The 25,764-nt window shown below is 43.2% G+C and overlaps 1 protein-coding gene across 1 annotated transcript in view; it reads right to left on the bottom strand.

Moving 5' to 3' along the window:
• Window positions 1-25,764, bottom strand: part of map1lc3b (microtubule-associated protein 1 light chain 3 beta) — a 55,177-nt gene that overhangs the window by 27,467 nt on the left and 1,946 nt on the right. The window contains exon 2 of the mRNA XM_028810110.2: window positions 15,636-15,691. Coding sequence (XP_028665943.1) covers window positions 15,636-15,691 — 56 coding nt within the window. The remainder of the gene's footprint in view (window positions 1-15,635; window positions 15,692-25,764) is intronic.

Genomic DNA, 25,764 nt, shown 5'->3' with positions numbered 1-25,764 from the left:
ACCACACTGTTCCTCCTGAATCCGAGGCTCGACTATCCGACGGACCCTCCTCTCCAGGACCCCTGAATAGACTATTCCAGGGAGGCTGAGGAGTGTGATCCCTCTGTAGTTGGAACACACCCTCCGATCCCCCTTCTTAAAGAGGGGGACTACTACCTCAGTCTGCCAATCCAGAGGCACTGTCCCTGATGTCCATGCGATGTTGCAGAGGCGTGTCAACCAAGACAGTTCTACAACATCCAGAGCCTTGAGGAACTCCGGGCGTATCTCATCCACCCCCGGGGCCCTGCCACCATGGAGTTTTTTGACCACCTCGGGAGCCCACCTCTGAGTCTCCAGGCTCTGCTTCCTCATTGGAAGGCATGTTAATGGGATTGAGGAGGTCTTCGAAGTACTCCCCCCACCGACCCACAACGTCCTGAGTCGAGGTCAGCAGCGCACCATCCCCACCATATACAGTGTTGACACTGCACTGCTTCCCCTTCCTGAGACGCCGGATGGTGGACCAGAATCTCCTCGAAGCCGTCCGAAAGTCGTTCTCCATGGCCTCCCCAAACTCCTCCCACGCCCGAGTTTTTGCCTCAGCAACCACCAAAGCCGCATTCCGCTTGGCCTGCCGGTTCTTATCAGCTGCCTCCAGGGTCCCACAGGACAAAAGGGTCCTGTAGGACTCCTTCTTCAGCTTGACGGCATCCTTCACCGCCGGTGTCCACCAACGGGTTCGGGGATTGCCGCCACGACAGGCACCGACCACCTTACGGCCACAGCTCCGGTCAGCTGCCTCAACAATAGAGGCACGTAACATGGCCCATTCGGACCCATGACCTCCCTCGGGATGTGGTTGAACTTTTGCCGGAGGTGGGAGTTGAAGCTACTTCTGACAGGGGGCTCTGCCAGACGTTCCCAGCAGACCCTCACAACACGTTTGGGCCTACCACGCCTGACCGGCATCCTCCCCCACCATCGAAGCCAACTCACCACCAGGTGGTGATCAGTTGACAGCTCCGCCCCTCTCTTCAACCGAGTGTCCAAGACATGTGGCCGCAAGTCTGATGATATAACCACAAAGTCGATCATCGAACTGAGGCCTAGGGTGTCCTGGTGCCAAGTGCACATATGAACACCCCCATGCTTGAACATGGTGTTCGCTATGGACAATCCGTGACGAGCACAGAAGTCCAATAACAAAACACCGCTCGGGTTCAGATCGGGGGGGCCATTCCTCCCAATCACGCCCTTCCAGGTCTAACTGTCATTGCCCACGTGAGCATTGAAGTCTCCCAGCAGAACGAGGGAGTCCCCAGAAGGTATGCCCTCTAGCACCCCCTCCAGGGACTCCAAAAAGGGTGGGTACTCTGAACTGCTGTTCGGTGCATACGCACAAACAACAGTTAGGACCCGTCCCCCCACCCGAAGGCGAAGGGAGGCTACCCTCTCGTCCACCGGGGTAAACCCCAATGTACAGGCTCCAAGTCGGGGGGCAATAAGTATACCAACACCCGCTCGGCGCCTCTCACCGGGGGCAACTCCAGAGTGGTACAGAGTCCAGCCCCTCTCAAGGAGATTGGTTCCAGAGTCCAAGCTGTGCGTCGAGGTGAGTCCGACTATATCTAGCCAGAACCTCTCAACTTCGCGCACTAGCTCAGGCTCCTTCCCCTTCAGAGAGGTGACATTCCACGTCCCAAGAGCCAGCTTCTGTAGTCGAGGATCGGACCGCCAAGGTCCCCGCCTTCGGCCACCACCCAACTCACACTGCACCCGACCTCCTTGGCCCCTCCCATACGTGGTGAGCCCATGGGAAGGGGGACCCACATTGCCTCTTCGGGCTGTGCCCGGCCGAGCCCCATGGGTGCAGGCCCGGCCACCAGGCGCTCGCCATCAAGCCCCACCTCCAGGCCTGGCTCCAGAGTGGGGCCCCGGTGACCCGCGTCCGGGCAAGGGAAAACGCCGTCCAAAATTATTTTTCATCATATCTCTGACTTTTTGCTACATAAATTTTGAACCTTTTCTTGGTAATTTACATGGCATACTGACCTGATAATAAATTGATCTGATGCAATGTAATAATATGAAAGTAAAGCAATAATATATGAAAATATATTTTTTTGGTGTTGGGTTCCCTGGCAAAGAAAAAAAAAATCATGTAAAGACAGAAAAATATAATAAACATTTCAAAAATAAACACACCATATAAAATGTTCATTATTAAATTACAGTATACCCAGAAATATTCAGATTTGAAAACTTGCAATGTCTGTTATATACTGATGTAAATCTTCATTTGTCATGTCCTGAGAAAACGTTATGAAGTGTACTACATTCACTCACTTCCAGCAATATTCTGTTGACTTCAGCTGCCTATAAAATATTTTTATTCTGTTCTGTGCTTACACTACATTGCCCACTGATCTACCTATTGTGAAGGCAGTGTGCATTGGACGTCTCTATAGTTTATCCAAATATAATGCCAATATTTGTTATCCTGTCACAGACACACACACTCACGCTCTTATTTATAGGATGTACTAGACAAAATTACACTGATTTGTGTGATGTGTGACAGATAGTTGGTTGGTTCTGAATCTACTCATCCATTTCAAGGTACTAGTGCGTCTGCATGTGTTACTTGATGAGTTCTGATCAGGGTAATTACTAAAATTTACCATTTTACACTTCAATTAGAAAAGTGAAACCTGAGTGCAGAAATCAAGTAAGAAAACTGAGGACAGCTTCTTTCCTGTCTGTTCATCCTTTTTCTTACCACCTTACCCCAATTAATAATCACATAGCACATTGCACTGCAGCTGGTGTTAGCAACAAATGGTGTCACACAGGGATCTTTTTAAATTGCTTAAGTCAAGGTGACACTGGGTGCATTGTTCCTTTATTTAAAGGACACTGAATTTCATGCCAACGGTTATCCATTATTTTAAGTCACATTACCTCCTTCGACTTGATTTTTTCACCAGACGTAACTAGAACTTTTCTGTCTCCAAACCCCCCACATAGAAAACCGAAAGGGCACTAGTAAACCCACCTGCCATGTCAGAGGATTCACACACAGTTAAACTGTTTCCAATCCAGTAGTATCTGCAAAATTTTGCAGTTTGCTTTCAGTTTCAACAATATTCAAATATGCAATGCAAATATGCAGTTTAGCCCCCCCTAAGCTTTGTGATTACAAAAACGAACAAAGTTCACGTTTAATTCCAACAGAAAAAGATGCTTATCTCCTGGTGCAAACATACCTTGGTGGCCTCCTAACTTAAATTCTTAATTTAATATTAATAATAATCAGTATTAAAAAAGAGAGAAACACACAGGATGTCATCTTCAACAAGGACAGGCAACAGATTTCTGTATTATCAGGGTAAAGTATTGCACAAGTGTTAAAATTTAGATTTTGTACATCTGTGAGGCATTCTCACACTGATGGATGCCTTAACCTTCAATTTGACTTTTTTGGGAGAGATACTACTAAGGGTTAAAAAACTAGATCTCATCAAGTAAAAATATAAAATTAAGTAAATTGCAACCTTGTTGACACTTGCCAAATATCCCATCAATATAGAGTATAAAATGAAAAAACAAAACTTTCTTTCACTCCACATCTCTCACTGTGCCATTCTTCACTATCTATTTGCCATGGTGTGCCGACTTCAAGCTTGTGTGTTAAAGCTTTTCCGAAAATGCACTCTATTTGTGAGCATGTAAACAGAGCTTGTCCATTTGGAAAAAAAATTAAAAGATGAATGGATGAGACTTTGGAAAAATGCCTTTTGACAAATGTTATGTGAGAGCAAACAAAACAATCCACATTTTTTCTATTGAAATATACTTGCAAAGGGACGAATACCAGCAGGGAAGATATGATGCATTGTGGTATTCAGTGGTCATCTCTCCTCTTGATGACTCAGGCGCAGCCGCGAGTGGCAGCCTTTCCAGCAGCTCCGTGTATGACTTTATCTTTCTACCTTTTTCTCAATTTCACTGATCACTCCTACCACTTTTCTTTTATGTGGACTCGTTCCCTAGACACTTTTTACTACTTGGACATGTATTTTTACACGCAGAGACTCGTCTATTCAGGTAATCAACTTCAAGCGCTGAGAACAAAGGCCCCTGCCGGTGTGGTTGCCTATTTACCCGACGAGGTAAGAAGGTCGTATCGTGACAGCAGAGCCAGCGCTAAGCTAAAAGCTAAGTGGATAGCAAAAGAGTGGCGATACAAGCCTTCGGTGCCCTCTGTGATCCTGAGAAATGTGAACTCACTACCAAATAAGATCGACAAACTGGCTGCGTTGATGAAAAATGTCAGGACCTACAGAGAATGCAGTTTGTTGTGTTTTTGTGAAACGTGGCTAACAACTAACACCCCAGATGCTAACGTGGAGCTACCCAGGTTTAGCACAGTTAGAGCGGACAGAGACGCAAATACCTGCGGGAAGAGGAAAGGAGGAGGACTCGCTCTCTATGTGAATACAAGGTGGTGCAACTCTGGACATGTAAAAGTCAAAATCTCCACTTGCTGCAGGGACATCGAACTGTTGGCCGTAAGTCTGCGTCCCTATTACATGCCCAGAGAGTTTGGACATGTCATTGTTGTTATTGTTTACATCCCTCCTCACGCAGACGTGGAGATAGCGGATGACATCATCCATTCCACTGTTTCTAAACTACAAACGCAGCACCCCGAGGCGCTTGTGCCCATGTGACACTGGACAAAACATTACCTGCCTTCTCCCAGTATGTGGATTGTAACACCCGGGGAAATAGAACTATTGACCTACTGTATGCAAACGTTAAAGACGCATACAGCGCCACCCTGCTGCCTGAGCTTGGGAAAGCAGATCATAACCTGGTTCTGCTTCAGCCTCACTACAAACCAAGAGTGAGGGAGCTACCTACAACCACACGCTCATTCAGGAAGTGGTCCCCTGAGGCAGAGCTGGCTCTGAGAGACTGCTTTGGAACTACGGACTGGGATATCCTGCAGGGATCATATAGTGAGAACATTGAGGAGGTTGTTGACTGCACTACTGACTACATCAACTTCTGTATGGACATTGTAGTTCCAGTAAGAACAGTATGCTGCTATGCTAACAACAAGCCATGGATTACAAGTGACATCAAGGGCCTTTTGAACCAGAAAAAAAGGGCTTTTAAAGGCAGTGATCAGCAAGAGCTCAAGCTCGTGCAGAAAGAACTCCGAGTCCAGCTCAGGGAGGCAAAGGAGCAGTACAGGAGAAAGCTGGAGCAAAAGTTGCAGAATAACAGCATGAAGGAAGTGTGGGATGGGATGAAGATCATCACTGGCTGCAGCTTGAAGCGGGGTGTCACCATCAAGAGAGACGTGGGGAGAGCAAACTAGATGAACAACTTCTTTAACAGGTTTGACCACCCTAACCCACTCTCACCTCGGAGTACTACACCCTCCACCCATCCTTCTGCTGATACCAGCATAGGACAGAGTTTCCCTAAACCCACAATTACAGCAGCCCAGGTAAGCAGAGAGCTAGGGAGACTTCGTGCCAGCAAAGCAGTGGGTCCAGATGGAGTATAGCCACAACTGCTGAAGGCTGTGTGTTGGAGCTGGGGAGTCCTCTACAGCGCATCTTCAACCTAAGCCTGGAACAGGGGAAAGTCCTTAGGCTTTGGAAAACATCTTGCATCACCCCAGTCCCAAAGGTATCACGTCCTAGTGAGCTGAATGACTTCTGGCCTGTTGCTCTGACGCAAACATATGATGAAGACCATGGAGAGGCTGCTGCTTCACCACCTGAGGCCACAGGTCCGCCACGCCCTAGACCCTCTGCAGTTTGCATGCCAGGAGAACGTGGGAGCGGAGGATGCCATCATCTACATGCTACACCGATCCCTCTCCCACTTGGACAGAGGCAGTGGTGCTGTAAGAATTATGTTTCTGGACTTCTCTAGCGCCTTCAACACCATCCAACCTCTGCTCCTTAGGGACAAGCTGACAGAGATGGGAGTAGATTGATACCTGGTGGCATGGATCGTGGACTATCTTACAGAGAGACCTCAGTATGTGCGTCTCGGGAACTGCAGGTCTGACATTGTGGTCAGCAACACAGGAGCGCCACAGGGGACCGTACTTTCTCCGGTCCTTTTCAGCCTATATACATCGGACTTCCAACACAACTCGGAGTCCTGCCACATGCAAAAGTTTGCTGACGACACTGCTATCATGGGCTGCATCAGGAGTGGGAAGGAGGAGGAGTATAGGAACTTAATCAAGGACTTTGTTAAATGGTGCGACTCAAACCACCTACAACTGAACACCAGCAAAACCACGGAGCTGGTGGTGGATTTTAGGAGGACCAGGCCCCTCATGGACCCCGTGATCATCAGAGGTGACTGTGTGCAGATGTTGCAGACCTATAAATACCTGGGAGTGAAACTGGATGGTAAATTGGACTGGACTGCCAATACTGATGCTCTGTGAAAGAGAGGACAGAGCTGATTATACTTCCTTAGAAGGATGGCGTCTTTCAATAAGATGCTGCAGATGTTCTATCAGACGACTGTGGCAAGCGCCCTCTTCTACGCGGTGGTGTGCTGGGAAGGCAGCATAAAGAAGAGGGACGCCTCACGCCTGGACAAACTGGTGAGGAAGGCAGGCTCTATTGTTGGCACGGAGCTGGACAGTTTGACATCCGTGGCTGAGCGATGGGCGCTGTCAATCATGGAGAATCCACTGCATCCACTAAACAGTATCATCTCCAGACAGAGGAGCAGCTTCAGCGACAGACTGCTGTCACTGTCCTGCTCCACTGACAGACTGAGGAGATCGTTCCTACCCCACACTATGCGACTCTTCAATTCCACCCGGGGGAGTAAACATTAACATTATACAAAGTTACTGTCTGTTATACCTGCATTTTTATCACTCTTTAATTTAATATTGTTTTTTTTTTTTTTTTATTTAATATTGTTTTTTATCAGTATACTGCTGCTGGAATAGGTGAATTTCCCCTTGGGATTAATAAAGTATCTATTTATCTATCTAGTACCACACAATATCAGATAACAACAATAAACTATTCAAATTAAACACTGCTAAAAGCCCCAAAACCTCAGCTTGTGTCTCCCCACATGCCATCCACTTCACTTAAGACTCATGTGATAGACTTTCTTCTTCACTCATCTTCTTACTAAAATATAGGAATGTAGCTCATCCAAAGACTATTTTTGTCATTCACACACACTCCTCCATTACTAAAGGGTTCTTCCACTTAAGAAGAGAACACAAGCAATGCAGACTGCTTGTTCAGATGTACCTGAAGTTCATAATGTTTTTGTTGTTTTTTTTTGCCTGTTATAAACATAAGCCTTGTCCATAATGCTGTACTCAATTCAAAGTACCATTCACTAAATCAAAACAGTAACTAAGCTTTCATTGTTTGCCTAACAAAAATCAGAAAAATGCTGGCTACATATAGGCCAACTGCCATAAACAGCTGGTACCAATTTCTGTTGAGTGGGTCAGTGCAGCACTATCAAAGGATGCAATTTATTTTGCAAATTCAGCCTCCACATTACCAGTGTGCTTCATGATTCTGAGAACAAACCTCACCAAGGTATGCCTGGTATCGATTTGAGACCCATCTTTATAGGTGGACAACAGAGTGGATGGATTATGAATTAATTATGGATTACAGGATATGCGTAACGGGAGATTTCTTCATGGATGCTTTTGATATAGTTTGTTGTTGTTCAGCACAGATCACTATAGGCTTCCATTCAGCACTGTTATCGCATTTCTCCATAAGCACATAAGATTTATATTTTTTTGGCCATCACTATAAACTACCTTGGTAAGTAACAAGATAAAAAAAAAATATCATTTATGTGGTGGAGTATTCGTTTAAAATTTATTGAAATTTGGTTTGGCTGAATCTACACACAATTTATGCATTATCATTGACACAAATATAGTGTAAACATTTTCAACCTTACCCTACAACTTGCAATGGTCCCTGTCTGCCTCACTGTTGTGCCAGTGCCTAAAAAATCAGCGGTCACCTGCCTTAATGATTACCGCCCTGTGGCTCTGACCCCAGTAATAATGAAGTGTTTTGAGAGAATCCTCCTAAAGTACATCAAGGATGCCATCCCTGCTGGATTTGACAACCATCAGTTCACTTATGGGAGGAACAGATCTACAGAGGATGCCGTCTCAATAGTACTTCACACAGCCCTGACTCATCTGCAGTGCCCTAACACTTATGTTAGGATGCTATTCATCGATTTTAGTTCAGCGTTTAACACCGTAATCCCGGACAAACTGATACAAAAGCTTCATAATTTGGGTCTATCCACATCGTTGTGTCTCTGGATCAGGGACTTTCTCACGAACAGGCCTCAGGACTTGATGATTTTTTATTGCTGCTTTCTTTTATACTTATTATGTTTATTTATTTTATTATTTATAGTGTATTGTGTATTCAAGTATTCTGCCTTGAAGCCGAGTCCTACCAACAAAACATTTTGTTATGTGTATTGTCACGCATGAGCGCATGGGGAGCAGTCCAAGGATCAATGCGCACCATAGAAAGCCGTGCCGGGGGGCAAAGGCAGCGTACTAACCTTTCTTTCTTTATTCCTTCAGAAAGAATGAAGCACCGCCGCCATAAAACCGCCTGGACGGCTAAAGGATCTGCTACGCTTCCGGGTTCCTTTCTACCTTCTGGTCCCCCCTTGATGACGTCAGCCGCCCGTCCACCATCACGCCTGTCCCAGCATCCCACTGATTAAATTCCGGTCTGCCCCTATAAGTCGTCCGTCTTCCCATCCTCTTGTGTCTCTGAATTTTGTTAAAATTATTGACCCTGAATACTTTGTTTTTGGATACAGTATATGGGGATAAAAACCCCAAACCTTTATACGTCTTGCATGCTTCTTTTACAGTGGCGTAGTCGGCAGGATCCAGCCCGAAGATGTCGGAAGGGCAGGACCTAAACGCAGTGTTAACTGCTTTGGAGAATGAGCTCCAGACCGTCAAGTTGGAACAGGCGGTCTCGAAGACGGAGCTCGCCAAAACTAAGAGGTGGCTGGCGGCGGAGGAAGCAGTAGAGCCAGAGCCCGCGCGGCCACCACCACCTCCAATTGTCCCCCTCTCTGAAGCAGACAATACTGAATCTTATATGTCCGTCTTTGAGAGGACGGCAACCCGCAACCAGTGGCCGCGGGCAGAGTGGGCGTCCATCTTGGCACCCTACTTGAAGGGACCTGTGCAGCGGGGACATCATGACCTCCCCGAAGAGAAAGCCGCCCAATGACCTCCTGAAGGCCGAAATTTACAACCGCTACAGCGTCACCTCCAGCCAGCAGGCGAGGGTATGGCGGCAGTGGAGAGTCAACCCTGACCTCCCGACTAGAGCCCAAGCGTTCGAATTTTGGGGCAAGCTCGGACACTGGCTACGGCCAGACATCAACTAGGTTCGCCAGGTGGTCGAGCAGGTTGCCTGTGAAGGCTTGGTCCACGCGATGCCGGACAACCTCGCCCAGCAGCTCCGGAGACACCCTTTTCAAGACATGAACAGTCTTCTGGAGGTACTCGAACGCCAACTGGCGGTGAACCAAATCGGGGGGTCTGAGAAGCCGGCTCATAGGAACCGATGGGGATGGGTCGTCACCACCGAGCCCACTCGCCACACTACGGAGGCTCCGGCTAAGCTGAAAGACAGGGTGCCCGCCCCGCTGTTTCAAGTGTGGCGAGGTGGGGCATATCATCCCTACCTGTCCCCTCAACACGGAGCCAATGGACTGCAGCTGGGCAAAAGGAGAGAGATATTGTGCGCTGTCAAACCCTCTGGCGGTCACCAATAAGGGTGTGGTGTTGTTGAATGGGCACTCGGCTGTGGCATTGTTTGATTCTGGGAGTAACATCACCATTGTTGCTCGCCGTTATGTTCTACCGCGACAATGGCTGACTCAAAAGACGAGCGTAACCTGTGTGCACGGAGAGACCACATCTTACAGGTTCGCAAAGTGTTTTATAACCTTGGAGGGGAGACCAAAACAACTGCTCGTCGATGTACTGCCCTGTCCCCCGTTTCCAGTTATATTAGGACAAGACTGGTCAGAAAGTAACAGCGGTAGTGGTCAGAAAGTAACAGCGGTAGAACTGTCACCACTCCTACACCTAGGTTGGGTCTGATTATGGAGGGACAAGGGGTCTCTCCGACTGCTCCCACGCCGTGCTCCCTGGCAACTGATAGTGACGTAGAGTGTCGGGGGAGCATTCTACGATGATGGACCTCAACCCGGAAGTGCAACCGGGTGGGGTTCTGGGTCAGGAGAGTGCTACCTCAGATCAGTCCCCTGACCCACTCATCGGCATAGACCTCCAACTCCGGTCTATGCTGGCATCCTTTAAAAGAGAACAGTGGAGTGACGATTCCCTGAAGTTTGCTCGGAATGCCATCGTGTCCGCAAACAACATATCGTCAACAGATTCCACTCCACCAGGACCCTACTTTGTCTTAGAAAACAACCAGTTATATTGGGTTGCGGAACACGAAGGTGAGGTACGGATGTTGCTGTTAGTTCCCCGGACCTACCGGCGGGAGGTCTGTGAGCTAGCGCATGCCCACCTCTTAGGCGCCCATCTCGGGGCCGAGAAAACACTGGAGAGGGTGAAACTCCGCTTCTATTGGCCCGGCTTCAATGAGGAGGTCCGACGTTTCTGTCAGTCTTGCCCAGTCTGTCAGCTACGTCAGATAGCGCGGAGGTATCGCGCTTCTCTAGTCCTGATTTCCCTTACAGATATTCCCTTCGAACGGATCGGTGTTGATCTGGTAGGCACCCGGAACATTTCGGTACGAGGCCATAAATATATATTGGTAATGGTCGACTATGCATCCCGATATCCAGAAGCGGTTCCCCTGCGAGTCGCTAACACTAAAAACATCGCACGGGAATTAGTAGGGCTTTTTTCCCCAAGTGGGCATACCAAAGGAAGTCCTTTACGAACCAAGGTACGCCCTTTACTTCAGATATGTTCAGGGAGGTGGCCAAGTTGCTCCGTATTAAGCATCTGAAAACGTCCGTGTATCACCCCCAGACGGACGGGCTGGTTGAAAGGTTCAATCAGATGCTCCTTAAGGTAGTTCGTGCGGACGGTAGGAATTGGGATCAACTTTTACCCCTCGTACTTCTCGCCTACTGAGAGGTGCCACAAGCCTCCACAGGGTTTTTACCCTTTTGAGCTTCTTTATGGACGCCAACCCCGGGGCATTTTGGATGTATTAAAAGAAGATTGGGAAGGGGAGGCACTTCCCTCCACTAACCTCTTGGAGTATATCACGCCCTTACACGATAAGATTAGAAAAGATTTGACCCATATTAAAAGAGTACATATCCAGGGCTCAAGCAGCACAGGCCTGGAATTATAACAGAAACTCCTCCCTGCGCGAATTTCCGCCAGGGGATCGTGTGATGGTTCTTGTGCCTACTTCCCACTCCAAATTGTTGGCTCTTTGGCAAGGCCCGTACGAGGTTAAAGTGAGAAAAGGACTCGTTGACTATTTGGTGCTGCTGCCAAATCATCGACCGAGTGAGAAGGTGTATCATGTGAATCTGTTGAAGCCATTGAAAGACAGGGAGGACCACACTCTTTCCAGGCACACGCTCTCCCTTTTCTCATAAACACCTAACCTTAACCTCGGTTTCAATTTCACTGTCCCCCAGTGATGGGAGCTTGAAAGAGCAATCCTGTCCATCCCAGAAGTAGTCAGTGAAGCACCCGGCCGGACCTCACTGATTCGGCATGACATCGTGACAGACCCGGGGGTGGTTGTCAGGGAATAACCCTATCGTCTTCCGGAGGTGAAACGAGCAGAGGTCGAGCTAGAGGTTCAACGGATGTTGGACATGGACATAATCGAGGACAGCCATAGCCCCTGGTCCAGTTCTATTGTCCTCGTGTCTAAACCAAATGGGTCGTGGAGATTCTGCAACGATTTTAGATGTCTTAATCAGGTCTCCAAATTTGATGCATACCCCAGGCCCTGAGTAGATGCTTCTTGAGAGGCTGGGGACGGCCCGTTACTTGACTACTTCTGATATGATGAAGGGCTACTGGCAAATTCCCTTAATGGCATCCGCAAAAGAAAAGATGGCATTTTGTACCCCAAGTGGACACTGGCAGTACAAGGTCCTCCCATTTGGGCAGCACGGAGCACCAGCGACTTTCCAACATCTGGTAGACAGAGTGCTATGGCCCCATCAGTCCTATTGTGCCGCTTACCTCGATGACGTTGTCATCTATTCCGGCATGTAGTGCAGGTTTACACAGTTCTCCTGATGCTAATGAAAGCCAGGCTTCGTATCAATCCCCGGAAGTGTTATTTCGGGATGAGCGAAGCCAAATATTTGGGCTACCTGGTGGGAGGAGGATTGGTGAAACCACAGTATTCCAAAATAAAAGACTACCTAGAATGGCCCCGTCCGATGGTCAAGAAGCAGGTTTGTACCTCGTTTTTCTGAGAGGGCCGCCCCCTTGAAGGATTTGACAAAGAAAAGGGCCCCTTTACATGTGGTGTGGAACGATCTGACGGAATGGGTATTCAGTGACTTAAAATTGGCCCTCACAACGGCACCTATACTGAGAACTCCTAATTTTTCTCTTCCTTTTCTCCTCCAGACCGATGCTTCAGACATAGGTGTTGGTGCCATGTTGAGCCAAAGCATTGATGGTGTCGAGCACCCCGTACTGTACCTGAGCCGGAAACTGTTGGACCGGGAGACCAGGTATGCAGTGGTGGAACGGGAAGCCCTGGCCATCAAGTGGGCAGTAACTCACCTGCGGTACTACCTGTTGGGCTGAGAGTTCACCCTGGTGACGGACCATGCCGCCCTCCAGTGGATGGCTCTTCACAGGGACTCGAACCCTAGGGTTACTAGGTGGTTTTTGGCCCTGCAGCCATACAAGTTCACCGTCACTTATTGCCGGGGTAACCTTCAGGCCAACGCTGACGCTCTCTCACAAGTTCACACGACCTCTCGGTTCGGGCCCGCCCGACCCAATGGGTCTGGGCACTGGGGTGTGGGACGGGGGATGGGTTGTCATGTTACGCACGAGCGCATAGGGAGCAGTCTAAGGACCCAACGCGCACCATAGAGAGCCGTGCCGGGGGGGGCAAAGGCAGCATACTAACCTGTCTTTCTTTACTCCTTCAGAAAGAACGAAGCACCGCCACCATAATACCGCCCAGACGGCTAAAGAATCTACTACGCTTTCAGGTTCCTTTCTACCTTCTGGTCCCCCCTTGATGACGTCAGCTGCCCGTCCACCATCACACCTTTCCAGCATCCCATCGATTAATTTCCGGTCCGCTCCTATAAGTCGTCCGTCTTCCCATCCTCTTGTGTCTCTGAATTTTGTTAAAATTATTGACCCTGAATGCTTTGTTTTTGGATACAGTATATGGGGCTAAAAACCCCAAACCTTTACACGTCTTGTGTGCTTCTTTTACAGTATGCATAGACAATAAAGAATTCTATATCTATCTAAACCTTAGTCATCTTATTTTAAGTACAATTAAGGTGGTTTCTTCAAGTAAAATTGACTAGTATTGTTGCACTGTTGAACTATTTCAATCACTTCATTACTACTATATAAATAAATAAAACTGTGGGTGGCAAGATTTTTTAGTCACAAGGGCACCAAATTCTGGAAGGCTCCTTGCAAATGACTGACATCACGTCAGTCACTGCATTTAAATAAAATGTGAAGAATAATTTTACTATAGTAATACTCATTTTGAGTTTATAGGGAGCCTATTCATATTAACTTGATAATGTTGGAAATCATGGTGATTAATTCTTACCAAGTCTTTCCCATTGTCTAGCTCTTGTGGACCTTGATATCACTGCCCTCTTCAACAATCTATCCTTCTCACAATGGAAGAACACCTTATAAGGTGTTATAACAACAGACTCAATGTCTGCCAAAATCATAAGAATTTGTTTGTACCATGGGACAATGGAAAAAATCCAGGGTGAGGCTGATTGGCCAGGTAGCCAAAGGCTTTCCTCTCCACTGCTAGCTTCCCTTAGCTCAATGTATAAAAGCTTTTCAATTTATTTGATTTAATAAAAGGAAACTACTTGTATACAGCATACATAAGCTGCACGGTGTTTTCATTCCTTTTCAGCCTTTTGTGTATGCTAGTGTTCATTACTTTATATTTGTAAATCTATTTAGCACTGTGCTCTTGTTCTTTTACAATGCACTTCTATATACGAGGTAAATTAAAAAAAAGTGTCACGTGTTCGCTGTATTCAATGAAGGATACCCTGAAACAATGCATTAACCAATGGTACTTGGGGAGAAAAAATTCTGTACCAGAAACAAGGCTTTCCTGAACTTGTATTAAAATGTACAGAACAAGGTGATGCAACAAGGCTACTCTTTATATTGTCCATCTAAAATATGCATTTGCAAATCTTCATAAAAACAAATATACTCAAAGAAGCAAGGCAAATGAAAGCTCCTTCCGATAGTGGACATGGGGTAGGGTAGAAACATGGTTACATATTTACCATTTTTTGAGAAATAAAGATTTAAATCTTGAGGTCTATGTTTATTACAGGCTATTAGCAAAGACACGTGTCATTAATAACAGACTATTACCATTATCAACAACCAACTAGGTGACAGTCAGAAATGTGTGACTATTTGCCACGCTGATTCATAACAGATGTAAGCAGAAACCACAAAATGACTCTGGTGGTATGGAAACACAGAAGATGCAAACAGCTGTTTGTTTGACTGTAGAAAGAATTGGAAACAAGCAGAGTAAACTCATACAACCTTAAGGAGGACATGCAACTAGTCTAAACAAAATGCTCCTTCTTTTACATAAAACTTCTTTTTAACATCAGTCTCCATCATCACTGCAGTCATTCATCCAATTATGCTTTCAAATTAATTTTTTTTTTGGATTTGTACCACTTCAGTTGAAAATCCACTGTACTAAAGACAATGAAATCAGTGTTCACTGTTCATTCTAAAGTTGTCTATGATTAGCTTATTTTCACTCTAATACGTTAATAAAAGTTCTCATGGTACACTAAATAAAGAAAATAATTAGTCAAATAACACATGAAATGTAAAAAAACAAGGTCTGAAAAATGTTTGTACTTAATTAGATTGGTCTGTTGATGTCAACAATGTCAGTTACTTGAAAGAGAGATACAGTATAACCCTTTGTGAACCCGATATTTTAAAATACATATATAAACAGCATTAAATAGAATTAAAAACATAACCTCTGTTCAGCTCTAGGCCAGGTTTTATTTAAGTGGAGACTGCACCTTGTCCTGAGGTTCATGAGGTTTATTTTGTGATCTTCAGTTACTTCTAGATCTCAAAGATGTGCATGTTTAATTAACTAGGTACTCTAAACTGGCCAGCTACATATGTAGCAGTGTGCCAGTGATGAATTGGTATCCCATCCAGAAATGGCCGTTGCTTTGCACTCATCACTGCCGAGAAATGTTATGAGACTCTGCAACAGTCTCTGCAACCATTTACTGTTCAAGTTCAGATAATGGATGAAGAGATTAATAAAATGAAGAAAAACAATAAAAAAAGCAAAACTTACTGGTATTTTGGTTGGGTGTTGCTCTCGAATTAATCTCACATCTTCCACTCTTTGCTCTAAAGTAAAGAAAATATATATGCATTAAGACAAAAAAAATCTTAAAGCACTGAAATTGTATTTTCTGTGCAAACATTAAATTTACAGAATGAATGCCAGGCTTATGCATATACAATGTTTTGAGTGATAAAAAGCCATACATATATTGACAGCACACCCCACCTATAACCTACAAGGGGCAAAACCACTGTCAAAATCATAACCCTCAGTCCACATGACCCCCAGAAAAAAGTTCAAAGGGTCTTGGCTCATCCTCATTGATAGAACCTTGAACTAGGTGCAAATTTTTCACATATTCCAACATGTACCTCATTCAAATCATATCAGTTGAATTTTCCTCTATTACTCTACAAGGTGACCATTGCTCAAAATATACTGCAAAAACAAGTAATGGAGAAACACCAATTTTTATTTGTTTTTTAGTCAAACTTACTTATTTACATTCATGGTTTAAATTTGCCACACAAAGTTGTATACTAAAGTGAAGCATTTTCTTTACAATGTTTTAAAAAATACCATGCCTGTTCTTGTGGTTTAAAATTGGCTTCTAAGAGTACTTACGTTTTCCACATGTTTATTTAAATAACAGAATATTTTTCTTATATTATAGCTCCTTTATCTACACTTACTGTTTTTAAATGAAGATCAAATCTTGATATATCCACGTATGTTAAAAGAGAAAAAACATTTCACGGGGTGTATTTACTTTTCACATGACTATAATATTTATGAAAATTAATTTTGACAAAAATATCCTTTAGTTATTTGAGTTTTTGTTTTTTAAGCATGTGCATTGTCAAGCAAAGTACTACATGGTATCAAATTTGATTTTCATTTGAAACTGAATATAGGCCAATACAACGATAAAATAAATCAACAAGGGCTATTTTCCACAGTAAATCTGAACTGCCACATTCCTAGGCTGTTCACCTCAAAAACAGCTCCATGGAATTTACCTTACAAAAGACGGAGAAACCAAAACCAAACCACCCCGTCAAAATGATGTCAAAATGACTTTCAGTACAGGAAGTCGTCGACTTACAACCTATACATCTTGCAACCAATTTGACTTACAACCGCAACCTCATCTCATGGGCAAATAACAGTGCTCACAATGCAAAGCTCCGTATGCTGTGACTCACTCATCTCGATCTCGGTTTATTACCTGCAGCAGTTCCAACTATGTTCAGCTACATTTGTCTTACAATTACAGGAAAAAAATGTAAATGATCTTGATACAGAAATGAAGGTGATCAAGCAGTATGAGGGAAGAAAGAAAGCGAATGTGATTGCATGTGACTTCAAGTCATCCCAATGTAGCCAGTGTTCACCGCATGCATTGTACTAATGCACTCCGGCTTTGAATCTGGGTAACCTCCGAAGCTTCTGTGAACTGCCACAAAGGGGTAATGAAACCACACTGAACTTCTTTATCTGTTAATGATTATTATTAAGAGGCTGAAATGTTAAAACAGAAAGCATACAACAGCACCCAAGTGAGCAACAGTAATAACGAAACAAAATTATAAAATAATAAAAAAAAAAAGTCAGAACATCGACACAATGCACTAAGAATGACGACAAGAAAAGGATATAAAACAAATATATATGACTTAAAAGAGACTACTTATACAATACTATACAGTCAGGTTTGAATACATATATCAGTCTTTCTTATTTCAGAACCAAACGTATTTGTAGCAGACTATCTGTATGCTTTGTACAATTTTTGCTCTCTACATGATAAAACTCCAAGCTACCCTGAATGTCTTGGCAGAGGCGTACAAGAATTGAGGACTGTCGTCCAACATCAGAAAATCCAAGATCCTGTACCAAGATGTCCAATATCATGTAACTGACTACCTCTGGAAAAATTTTCATACTCTGGTTTTTTACTGTGTCAAAAAGCATCAACCATGGCAAAATCTCCTTCAGAAAACTGTGGTATTAGGTCTTCAAGAACTGAGACATCAATATTAAAGTCCAGTTAATGATTTACAGGATCATTTACACTGCTGCTCTTCTGTATGGAAATAGGACCTAGATTACTTACTGTTGTCACTTTAAAACATTTGAGAAATTCAACATATAAACTCTTTGAACTGCTGCACTAATACTATGATCCAAACTGAGACAAAGGTAAAATCAAGATTCTTCAGAACCAGTTCTATCAAACTAATGAATGTGCTGCTGTATTAGAATGTTCTGACTATCGTCACTCCAGGATCTGTCCTCCCATCCTACCTGGGAGTCAACGAATCTGGGTTTAAGAAATGTCACTCAAAAGATCTGCCTAACAGTTTGATCAACATCACTCGCTGGAAGACCCTAGTTCCCTGTATGCCTTGTGATTCATTAAGCAGCAACTGATGATGAAGCACACAAAAAATGACAACAGAAATATTAAAGAAACCACATTAACAGAAGCCACTCCCAAAACAGACCCTCTTAGTCTCAATGCCCCAAAAAATGTGGCTTGAGGATTTGACTCCCTGGCTTTACAAGGTTACACAACCTTATATAAGCTTACCAGACATAATCCTTACTTGAAATGATCACTTAGACAGAAAGAGACATGATGAAAAAAGTGTTTAATTAACCTAATTATATAACAATGTGATATGGATTAGATTTATTTTTACAATTGCATGTCTTATGAAATATATGCAAAGACTGTCTCTAGAGATAACTATCATTCTCGTAAGAGTTTATCCTACCTAATTAACTCATAGCATATGTAAGTTAATTGGAAGGAGAAAGAGGGAGAAATTAATACATTCTGGTGGTCTTGCAATCTTTGTGAATGTAAAAGAGGAAGGTCATTCATTCTGAATTACAGACAAATAATGCCTATCAGGGATGGTCCTGATAACTTCAAACCATTTTTGTATAATTGTACACAAATATCCATCCATTTGTTGATCCCGCCTAATTCAGGAAGATGGTACTTATCCTACCAGAATCAGCTGCAAGACTGGAAAGCAGAGTTATATGAGAATCTGTTGTATGTTGATTAGCATGTGCTTGTCAAGAATTTCACTATATTGTGTACAAGTGTCAATAATCTTCCAATAAACCCATAACAGGGCCAACTCAAAAGTGAAGCAAGTGGCCAACTTTCCATAAATCGGCAATCTCTCTTCATATGTATATAAAATATGAATACATGTCTAAATACTTTAATAGTATGACAACTCAAAACTAGTAGGAGAGCAGATGCACTTTCCAAACCCGAGGAATGTCTGTCCTACACTAACTACTGTATCAATTATAAGCTAAATGTTATTTCAGAATGCAGCACAAATAATCTCCCATGAAATAAAAAAGTTAACTGGTGGAAAAAAAATGATGATCCCAAGCAGAATTAGGGACAAACAACCACAGAGGGTGTGAGAAAAGAAAAAAGAAGCAGAAGAGGCAGGATATGAATGTGGCTCTTGAAATTTTTTATTAAAAACCAGGAGCGAAGAACAAAAAAGACATAGGTGATAATCTTGACAATGATGGCAGTGAGACACTGAGAGCAGTTGCATCATATTTAGAAAAAAATCAATGAATTAAATTTTTTGTAGAACTAATTAGGCACTTTAGCTTTACTATATAATTCCATAAAATTCTTTGAGGAGTTTTAAAACTAATTTTTACAATAACTTAAAGTCGCTCATGCAATCTTCAACATTTGAATTTTAAAAGCATATTAAATTTTAATTACCAGTACATTATTGTTCAGCTCCTTACATACATAATATGAAAAAATGCATTGTTAAAAACATGCTAGAGTTTTTTTTTCTAAACTTCTCTTTTACTACATATCTCCAGCCCATGTAAAACCAACAACAACAATCTATGATATTTATTATGGCTAAGTGCTTTTCAGCAAGACAAAGGACGCTAATGGTTAAAATAAATGAGGGTTTTTTAAAGTGCTACTTACCAGCTGCTTCCTATAAAATCCTCTAGAATCCCCCATCTCGTTTAGGAGTAGGCAGGCACTAATTAAATATTCAGTGAAATATGAGTAAGGGCAGCATTGTAAACTGCAGGCTTTGTGGCCTAATCATCGATAACTGAGCTTGACAGATCATTTGCTTGATCACGGAGTAAAAAGCTACAGATGGCACCAATTCACAGTAAGATGACAGTAAATATACACTACATCATTTAAAGAAAATGTGTGTGCGTCCATTTTGTTTAAACCATAAACAGTGGATATTCCTAAATGCAACTATAATTATTTCAAAGGTGAAAAATGTTGCAAAGCTTAAGCCTTCACAAGATTCACATTAAATAAATGAATTCTAACAACTATTAGAGCTAAGGCAGTCATGACTGCTGGCCAAGCCTATAGAGACGGCAGTGGCTTTGCTCCATTTCACTACTGTCGTCTCTAATGTGATTGACCACTTAAAATGTCAAGAAATTTCAATATAGGCAGGCATTCATTTTTGATAAAATTGGAAATGTTTCCATGAAAATCTTTACCGGTCAGAACATGAAGGAAATCTCTTTTGAGAGATAGAGAGATATTTTTAAAGTGATAAAAATTGCATACATACATGTGAAATTCATGAGCATCAGGGTAGAGCTATTCAAATATACTTTTACTCCACTATTAAATGTATTTTACATACACTACAGTATTCAATCAAAATAAAAGTTACATATAAAATTTTACAGTTTACAAATGAAATGTAAGAAGAGGCAAGTCATAAGACAGAGAATTGTAACATCAGTTGTCAGAACTGCCCCATTGTATTGTAAAGCAGTGTGCTATATACCATACAACAAAGTTTTGTTTTTCAGGCAAACAGCTTACATAATCTTTGTACACTGTAACACATAAAACTGCTTAATATTTTGTCATTGTAGTTATACATTTTGTATACCATTCATTATACATGATGTATGTGTAAAATGGAAAATAAAAAATTAGCACCACAATTAGAATATGGCAAGAAACATTGGCAATGCTAGGCATAACACAGGTTCATGTCCTCATCGGAAAAATGGCTTGTTTTCAGCAGGGCGCATGTTCAAAGTAAATGTACAGTTACATTTCCTTATTCAATTGTATTCTTTTATTCAAGAGATACACAAAGAGTTTTAACAGCTCAACCACTTACAGTACTATGTGCCACTGTATGTTTTATTATATGGCCACTCATGACACAATGTTATAGAGTGATCCCTCGCTATACCGCGCTTCGCCTTTCGCGGCTTCACTCTATCGCGGATTTTATATGTAAGCATATTTAAATATATATCGCAGATTTTTTGCTGGTTCGCGGATTTCTGAGGACAATGGGTCTTTTAATTTCTGGTACATGCTTCCTCAGTTGGTTTGCCCAGTTGATTTCATACAAGGGACGCTATTGGCAGATGGCTGAGAAGCTACCCAACTTACTTTTCTCTTTCTCTCTCTTGCACTGACTTTCTCTGATCCTGACGTAGGGGGTGTGAGCAGGGGGGCTGTTCGCACACCTAGACGATACGGACGGTCGTCTAAAAATGCTGAAAGATTATCTTCACGTTGCTACCTTCTGTGTGCAGCTGCTTAGTGAAGCGACATGCTGCACGGAGCTTCATATACTTAAAAGCTCAAAGGGCACATATTGATTTTTCACTCTTTGTTTTTATCTGTCTCTCTCTCTCTCTCCCTGCTCCTGACGGAGGGGGTGTGAGCTGCCGCCTTCAACAGCTTTGTGCCACGGTGCTTCGCATACTTAAGCCAAACAGCCCTATTGATTTGTTTGCTTTGCTCTCTGTTTCTGACAGTCTGTGCTCCTGACACGCACTCCTTTGAAGATGAAGATATGTTTGCATTCTTTAAATTGTGAGACAGAACTGTCATCTCTGTCTTGTCATGGAGCACAGTTTAAACTTTTGAAAAAGAGACAAATGTTTGTTTGCAGTGTTTGAATAACGTTCCTGTCTCTCTACAACCTCCTGTGTTTCTGCGCAAATCTGTGACCCAAGCATGACAATATAAAAATAACCATATAAAAACATATGGTTTCTACTTCGCGGATTTTCTTATTTCGCGGGTGGCTCTGGAACACAACCCCCGCGATGGAGGAGGGATTACTGTAATATATACAAAAAGACGCATCTCAGTTGTACCAAAGGTTCTCCAGAATCCTGGGTTCAAATCCTGACCTGGACATGGTCTCTGTGGAGTTTATACATCCATCCTATTTATAAATAGGTTTTCTATGAAATTCTGATTTCCTCCCACTGGTAATTCAAAACTGCCATTCACTAATGGACTGAAAACATAATTTTGTTATTCATATTGAAATAAGTTAATTGTAGCTAAACCAACTAAGTATAACACTCATCTCTCATTTACAGAGCCAGGGATTTCTATTATAACTAGCAAGCCCGCGATTCTCGAAAGAATCGCAAATCCAAGAATGGCAATCACTTTCTGTTCCCTGCGATATTTGGAGGGATGAAATATCATGTAGGGTGGGTGCGTCATGGGAAAGTTCATTTAATTAAATAAACATATTTGTACTAAAGCGGTTTCTTTTCTGGGAAGCCGCTGCGTTTGACTCTGGGGCGCCGTGGCGCAGTGCGCATGCGCTTTGGTGCGTCCGCCGTGCATAAATTAAACTGTCGTTTAGTAATATAGATCTTGAGGACGTCATATGACCCAGCCATGACACACTAGAATATAAAATGCATAGTCCAGGTCTCCCTGACCAGGTAGATCACCCGAATGTCATGCATTCCTAATAATGTAAGCTAATTGCTGGTTTTACGGTTTTCACACACAGTCTTCTTGACAAGCAAGACGCATATTCTATCATTAATGCTGCTGAAGATTCCACATTTGCTGGGTGTGCTTATCAACAATGACTGAGCATCCCACAATGAGGAGGTAAATGCTTCAGTGAATGATGCAGTTACAAACAGCTGCCTCTCCCTTACTGTTAAGGACTCAAAAATGCCCAATTGCGGACTGCAAGAGACTTGAAGGGGGTCATCCACCTAGTGATATTAATGAAGGTGATGAAGAAGGGGCAAGTAACTAAGTTCAACTAGGGCTTCTTCTGCTCTTTTCATCACCGCCTATCTTTGATAAGAAGACTGTACAAGGTTATTGAAAAGGCCGAGAAAGAAGCAATCTGTTACCTTACATACCTACCTACCTAATACACACAGCGAAGAAAGCACACTGATGAACTGATTCACTCACTGTGGCAACTGCACTGCAGAAGACAGCAAGTCTTTGCCTTGGGTAGTTGAAATTATCCAGTTAATTTTTGGAATCAGCCATCTAAAATGTTTTTCTCAGACACTTCACACCACTAACAAACTGGACACCCCATCTACCGATATCCTCATCATTCAATGCCACTTCAGCAGCCTTGCAAATCTTGCAAGTCAAATCTCATACAACCCATTTATTTTAACTTCCACTATGTAACTATCTGCATTACCAATCTATTCCAAAACGCTTATTCTGTCTCACTCCACATGTGCTACACTAAGTTGTAGACTGCTGACTGGAGAGATCGCACCATTACACTAGAGCCTTGTTGAAGGGAGCATTACCACCCTGATAAAAAGTACCCTTGAAAATGTGCATCCTTCACTCTTATTAACGGGATCAAATCATTGTCACAAAACCCCATGCCAATACAGAGTGCCAGTTAAAACCCATATGGAGCCCTAGGCAGCATCTGGATCACATGCCCCTTCAGTTATCAAAACAGTTCCCCTTGGTGTCCATAGAACAGCAGATTCCAGAGCACACGTCCCTTAACTTTTATTAATGACGCCCCTCGGATGACACTGCCCTAAGTGGTCATCTATGTCACCTAATGGATTGATCAGCCCTGCCAGTATGCCACCATTAAACCTGGCAAAAGAGACCCTTGTGGTTTTGGCATATTCTGGACCTTTCAGCAGGCAATGTTTTCCAGTCCTATAATGTTCTTGTTTTTTGCTGAAATGATTTGAATTTGGCTAGGTCACTGGCTATCTCACATCCATAAGGTAGGATATGATGTGCATCCTGGTATATAAGGGGGCTACGCCCCCTGCTCGCTTCGCTCGCCTACCCCCGGAGTTGGGTATCCTGAAATACATTAGTCGAGCTCGTTCGTTTTGGAGCCGTGCCCACTTTGCCCACGGCATTTCAGACGCGCGTTGTAGGCGCCTGCGTTCATTGATTTTATCTAGGCGGGCTCGTGCTTGTATATCCGTCAGTCGAGCTCATTCGTTTTGAACCCGTGCCTGCTTTGCTTCCGCAGTTTCAGACGCGCGTTGTAGGCGCCTGCGTTCACTGATCTTATCCAGGTGGGCTCGTGTTTGTATCGTTGAGCTGTATTGTGTTTGAATTTGGTGTAAAGCGTTCAGCGGTTTGTACAATCCCAAGCAGCACATTATTCCTAACTTCACTCCGCAGTAGTGCCACTCACAATATGGCGGTGACGCATGCGCCTTCTGTACTATCTTTGTGGACCTGTGGGGCCTCCGTAGCCTCTCACGTTTGACTCTGGGGTGCAGCGCAGAATCCTCTTTTGTGTGAGGCTGTGTTGTTAGTCGTTAGCTATGGGCGCGTTGTTGCTTCATTTCTCATTCACGTTAGTTGAGCTCTTTCGTTCTTGGGCGGTGACTCCTTCGTTTGCGGTGGATAAGACTTCGCTTGGGACCATGAGACGTACTGCGCAGGCGCACGTCTCATAAACCGCATCGCCGTGTCCCTGCGTCCATATCCGGTTTATGCTCGGTTAGTAATATGGATTTCTTATAGCTCCGCTGTTGTACTCTGTTACCTGAACGATTGTTGGTGAAAGAGGTGAATGGAGGTTGGCAAAACATGTGGGAAATAACAGACTGTTTTCATTTACATGTCTGCCATTCAATGGATGCCATTTAGGTGGTGACCCATTCTTTATACATGTGTAAATCCCTAGGCGTGCTGTTCTCCACAAATTCAATGCCTGCACATCTGATGCCCACTGCCATGACAGATCAAGCCACACTAATCTTTAGCCCTACCCATTTTTTCTCAACTGCACACACATGACCAACTGGTACATGCCTAGCAACTCTAAAGAGCAACCTGTGCCTATATGGTGTGGGAAGGGTAGTTGTACCTAACTGAATGCAGCACAATGTATTCTTTATTACCTTCTTCTTGTTTGTACCAAGTAAGGCAACACACCAAATGAATAACTGCAGCCTAACATATTACGTTCACATACCTTATTAAGGCAACACACCAAATGAATAACTGCAGATTAACATACTCGGTTCACATACCTTATCTCATGCCAAACTGTAGTATCTATTGTCACAGCTAACATTTCCCTAACAAACATAATTAGTATTCCAAATGCAAAGGGCTAGACAAACTAACTAGAAACTAAACTAGGCACTTTTGTTTTCAGCACTTACAGTATAAAGACTAGAGAGTGCTCGTTATTCTGGCAAACTGAGAAGTTCACTGCACTCTGTGCACATGACAATGGGACTACAAGAAACCTTTTTCCTTGTCAAAAACAACAGCAGCTACAGTACACTAAGTAAACATTACTTTCATAATCAAACACCAACGTATGCAACCTCAGAGCTCTTTTCTACAAACACCACCAAGTACAGTATGGAGAAAATGGCTACAGGGAAGGAGGAGAATCCTCCAAATAACAATCATCATGTTGCTATTAATCCTGTAAGTTTCCACTAACAAATATTTAAAGTTAAATTATATTCTAACCTGGTCATGTTTGGTACATCAACAAAGATCTCTCCCACAAGTAAGATCATTTCATACACTCTGTCTCCTTCAAATTAAATTTCCCAATGTTAAATGAATTCATGTAGTGTCAAAAGGAACCTTAAGATAGATAGATAGATAGATAGAACAAATGTTTAGCAATGGCAGTTCTGCTGCTTTTGATGCTGGGCATTCAGAAGCCAGAAGGAGCAGGACATGCAACAGTCAATTGGAACACAGCAAAACATTTCTGAACCTAATAAAGAATGCAATGACTCGGCACCTTTTAGAAAATGATGAATTTCGGTTTTATATCGCATCATCTTTTTCATTTTATATCAC

This window comes from Erpetoichthys calabaricus, chromosome 9 (assembly GCF_900747795.2).
Source record: "Erpetoichthys calabaricus chromosome 9, fErpCal1.3, whole genome shotgun sequence".
NCBI classification, from domain to species: Eukaryota; Metazoa; Chordata; class Cladistia; order Polypteriformes; family Polypteridae; genus Erpetoichthys; species Erpetoichthys calabaricus.
The sequence above is the reverse complement of the archived record's forward strand: the minus strand, read 5'-3'. Positions and strand labels throughout refer to the sequence as shown.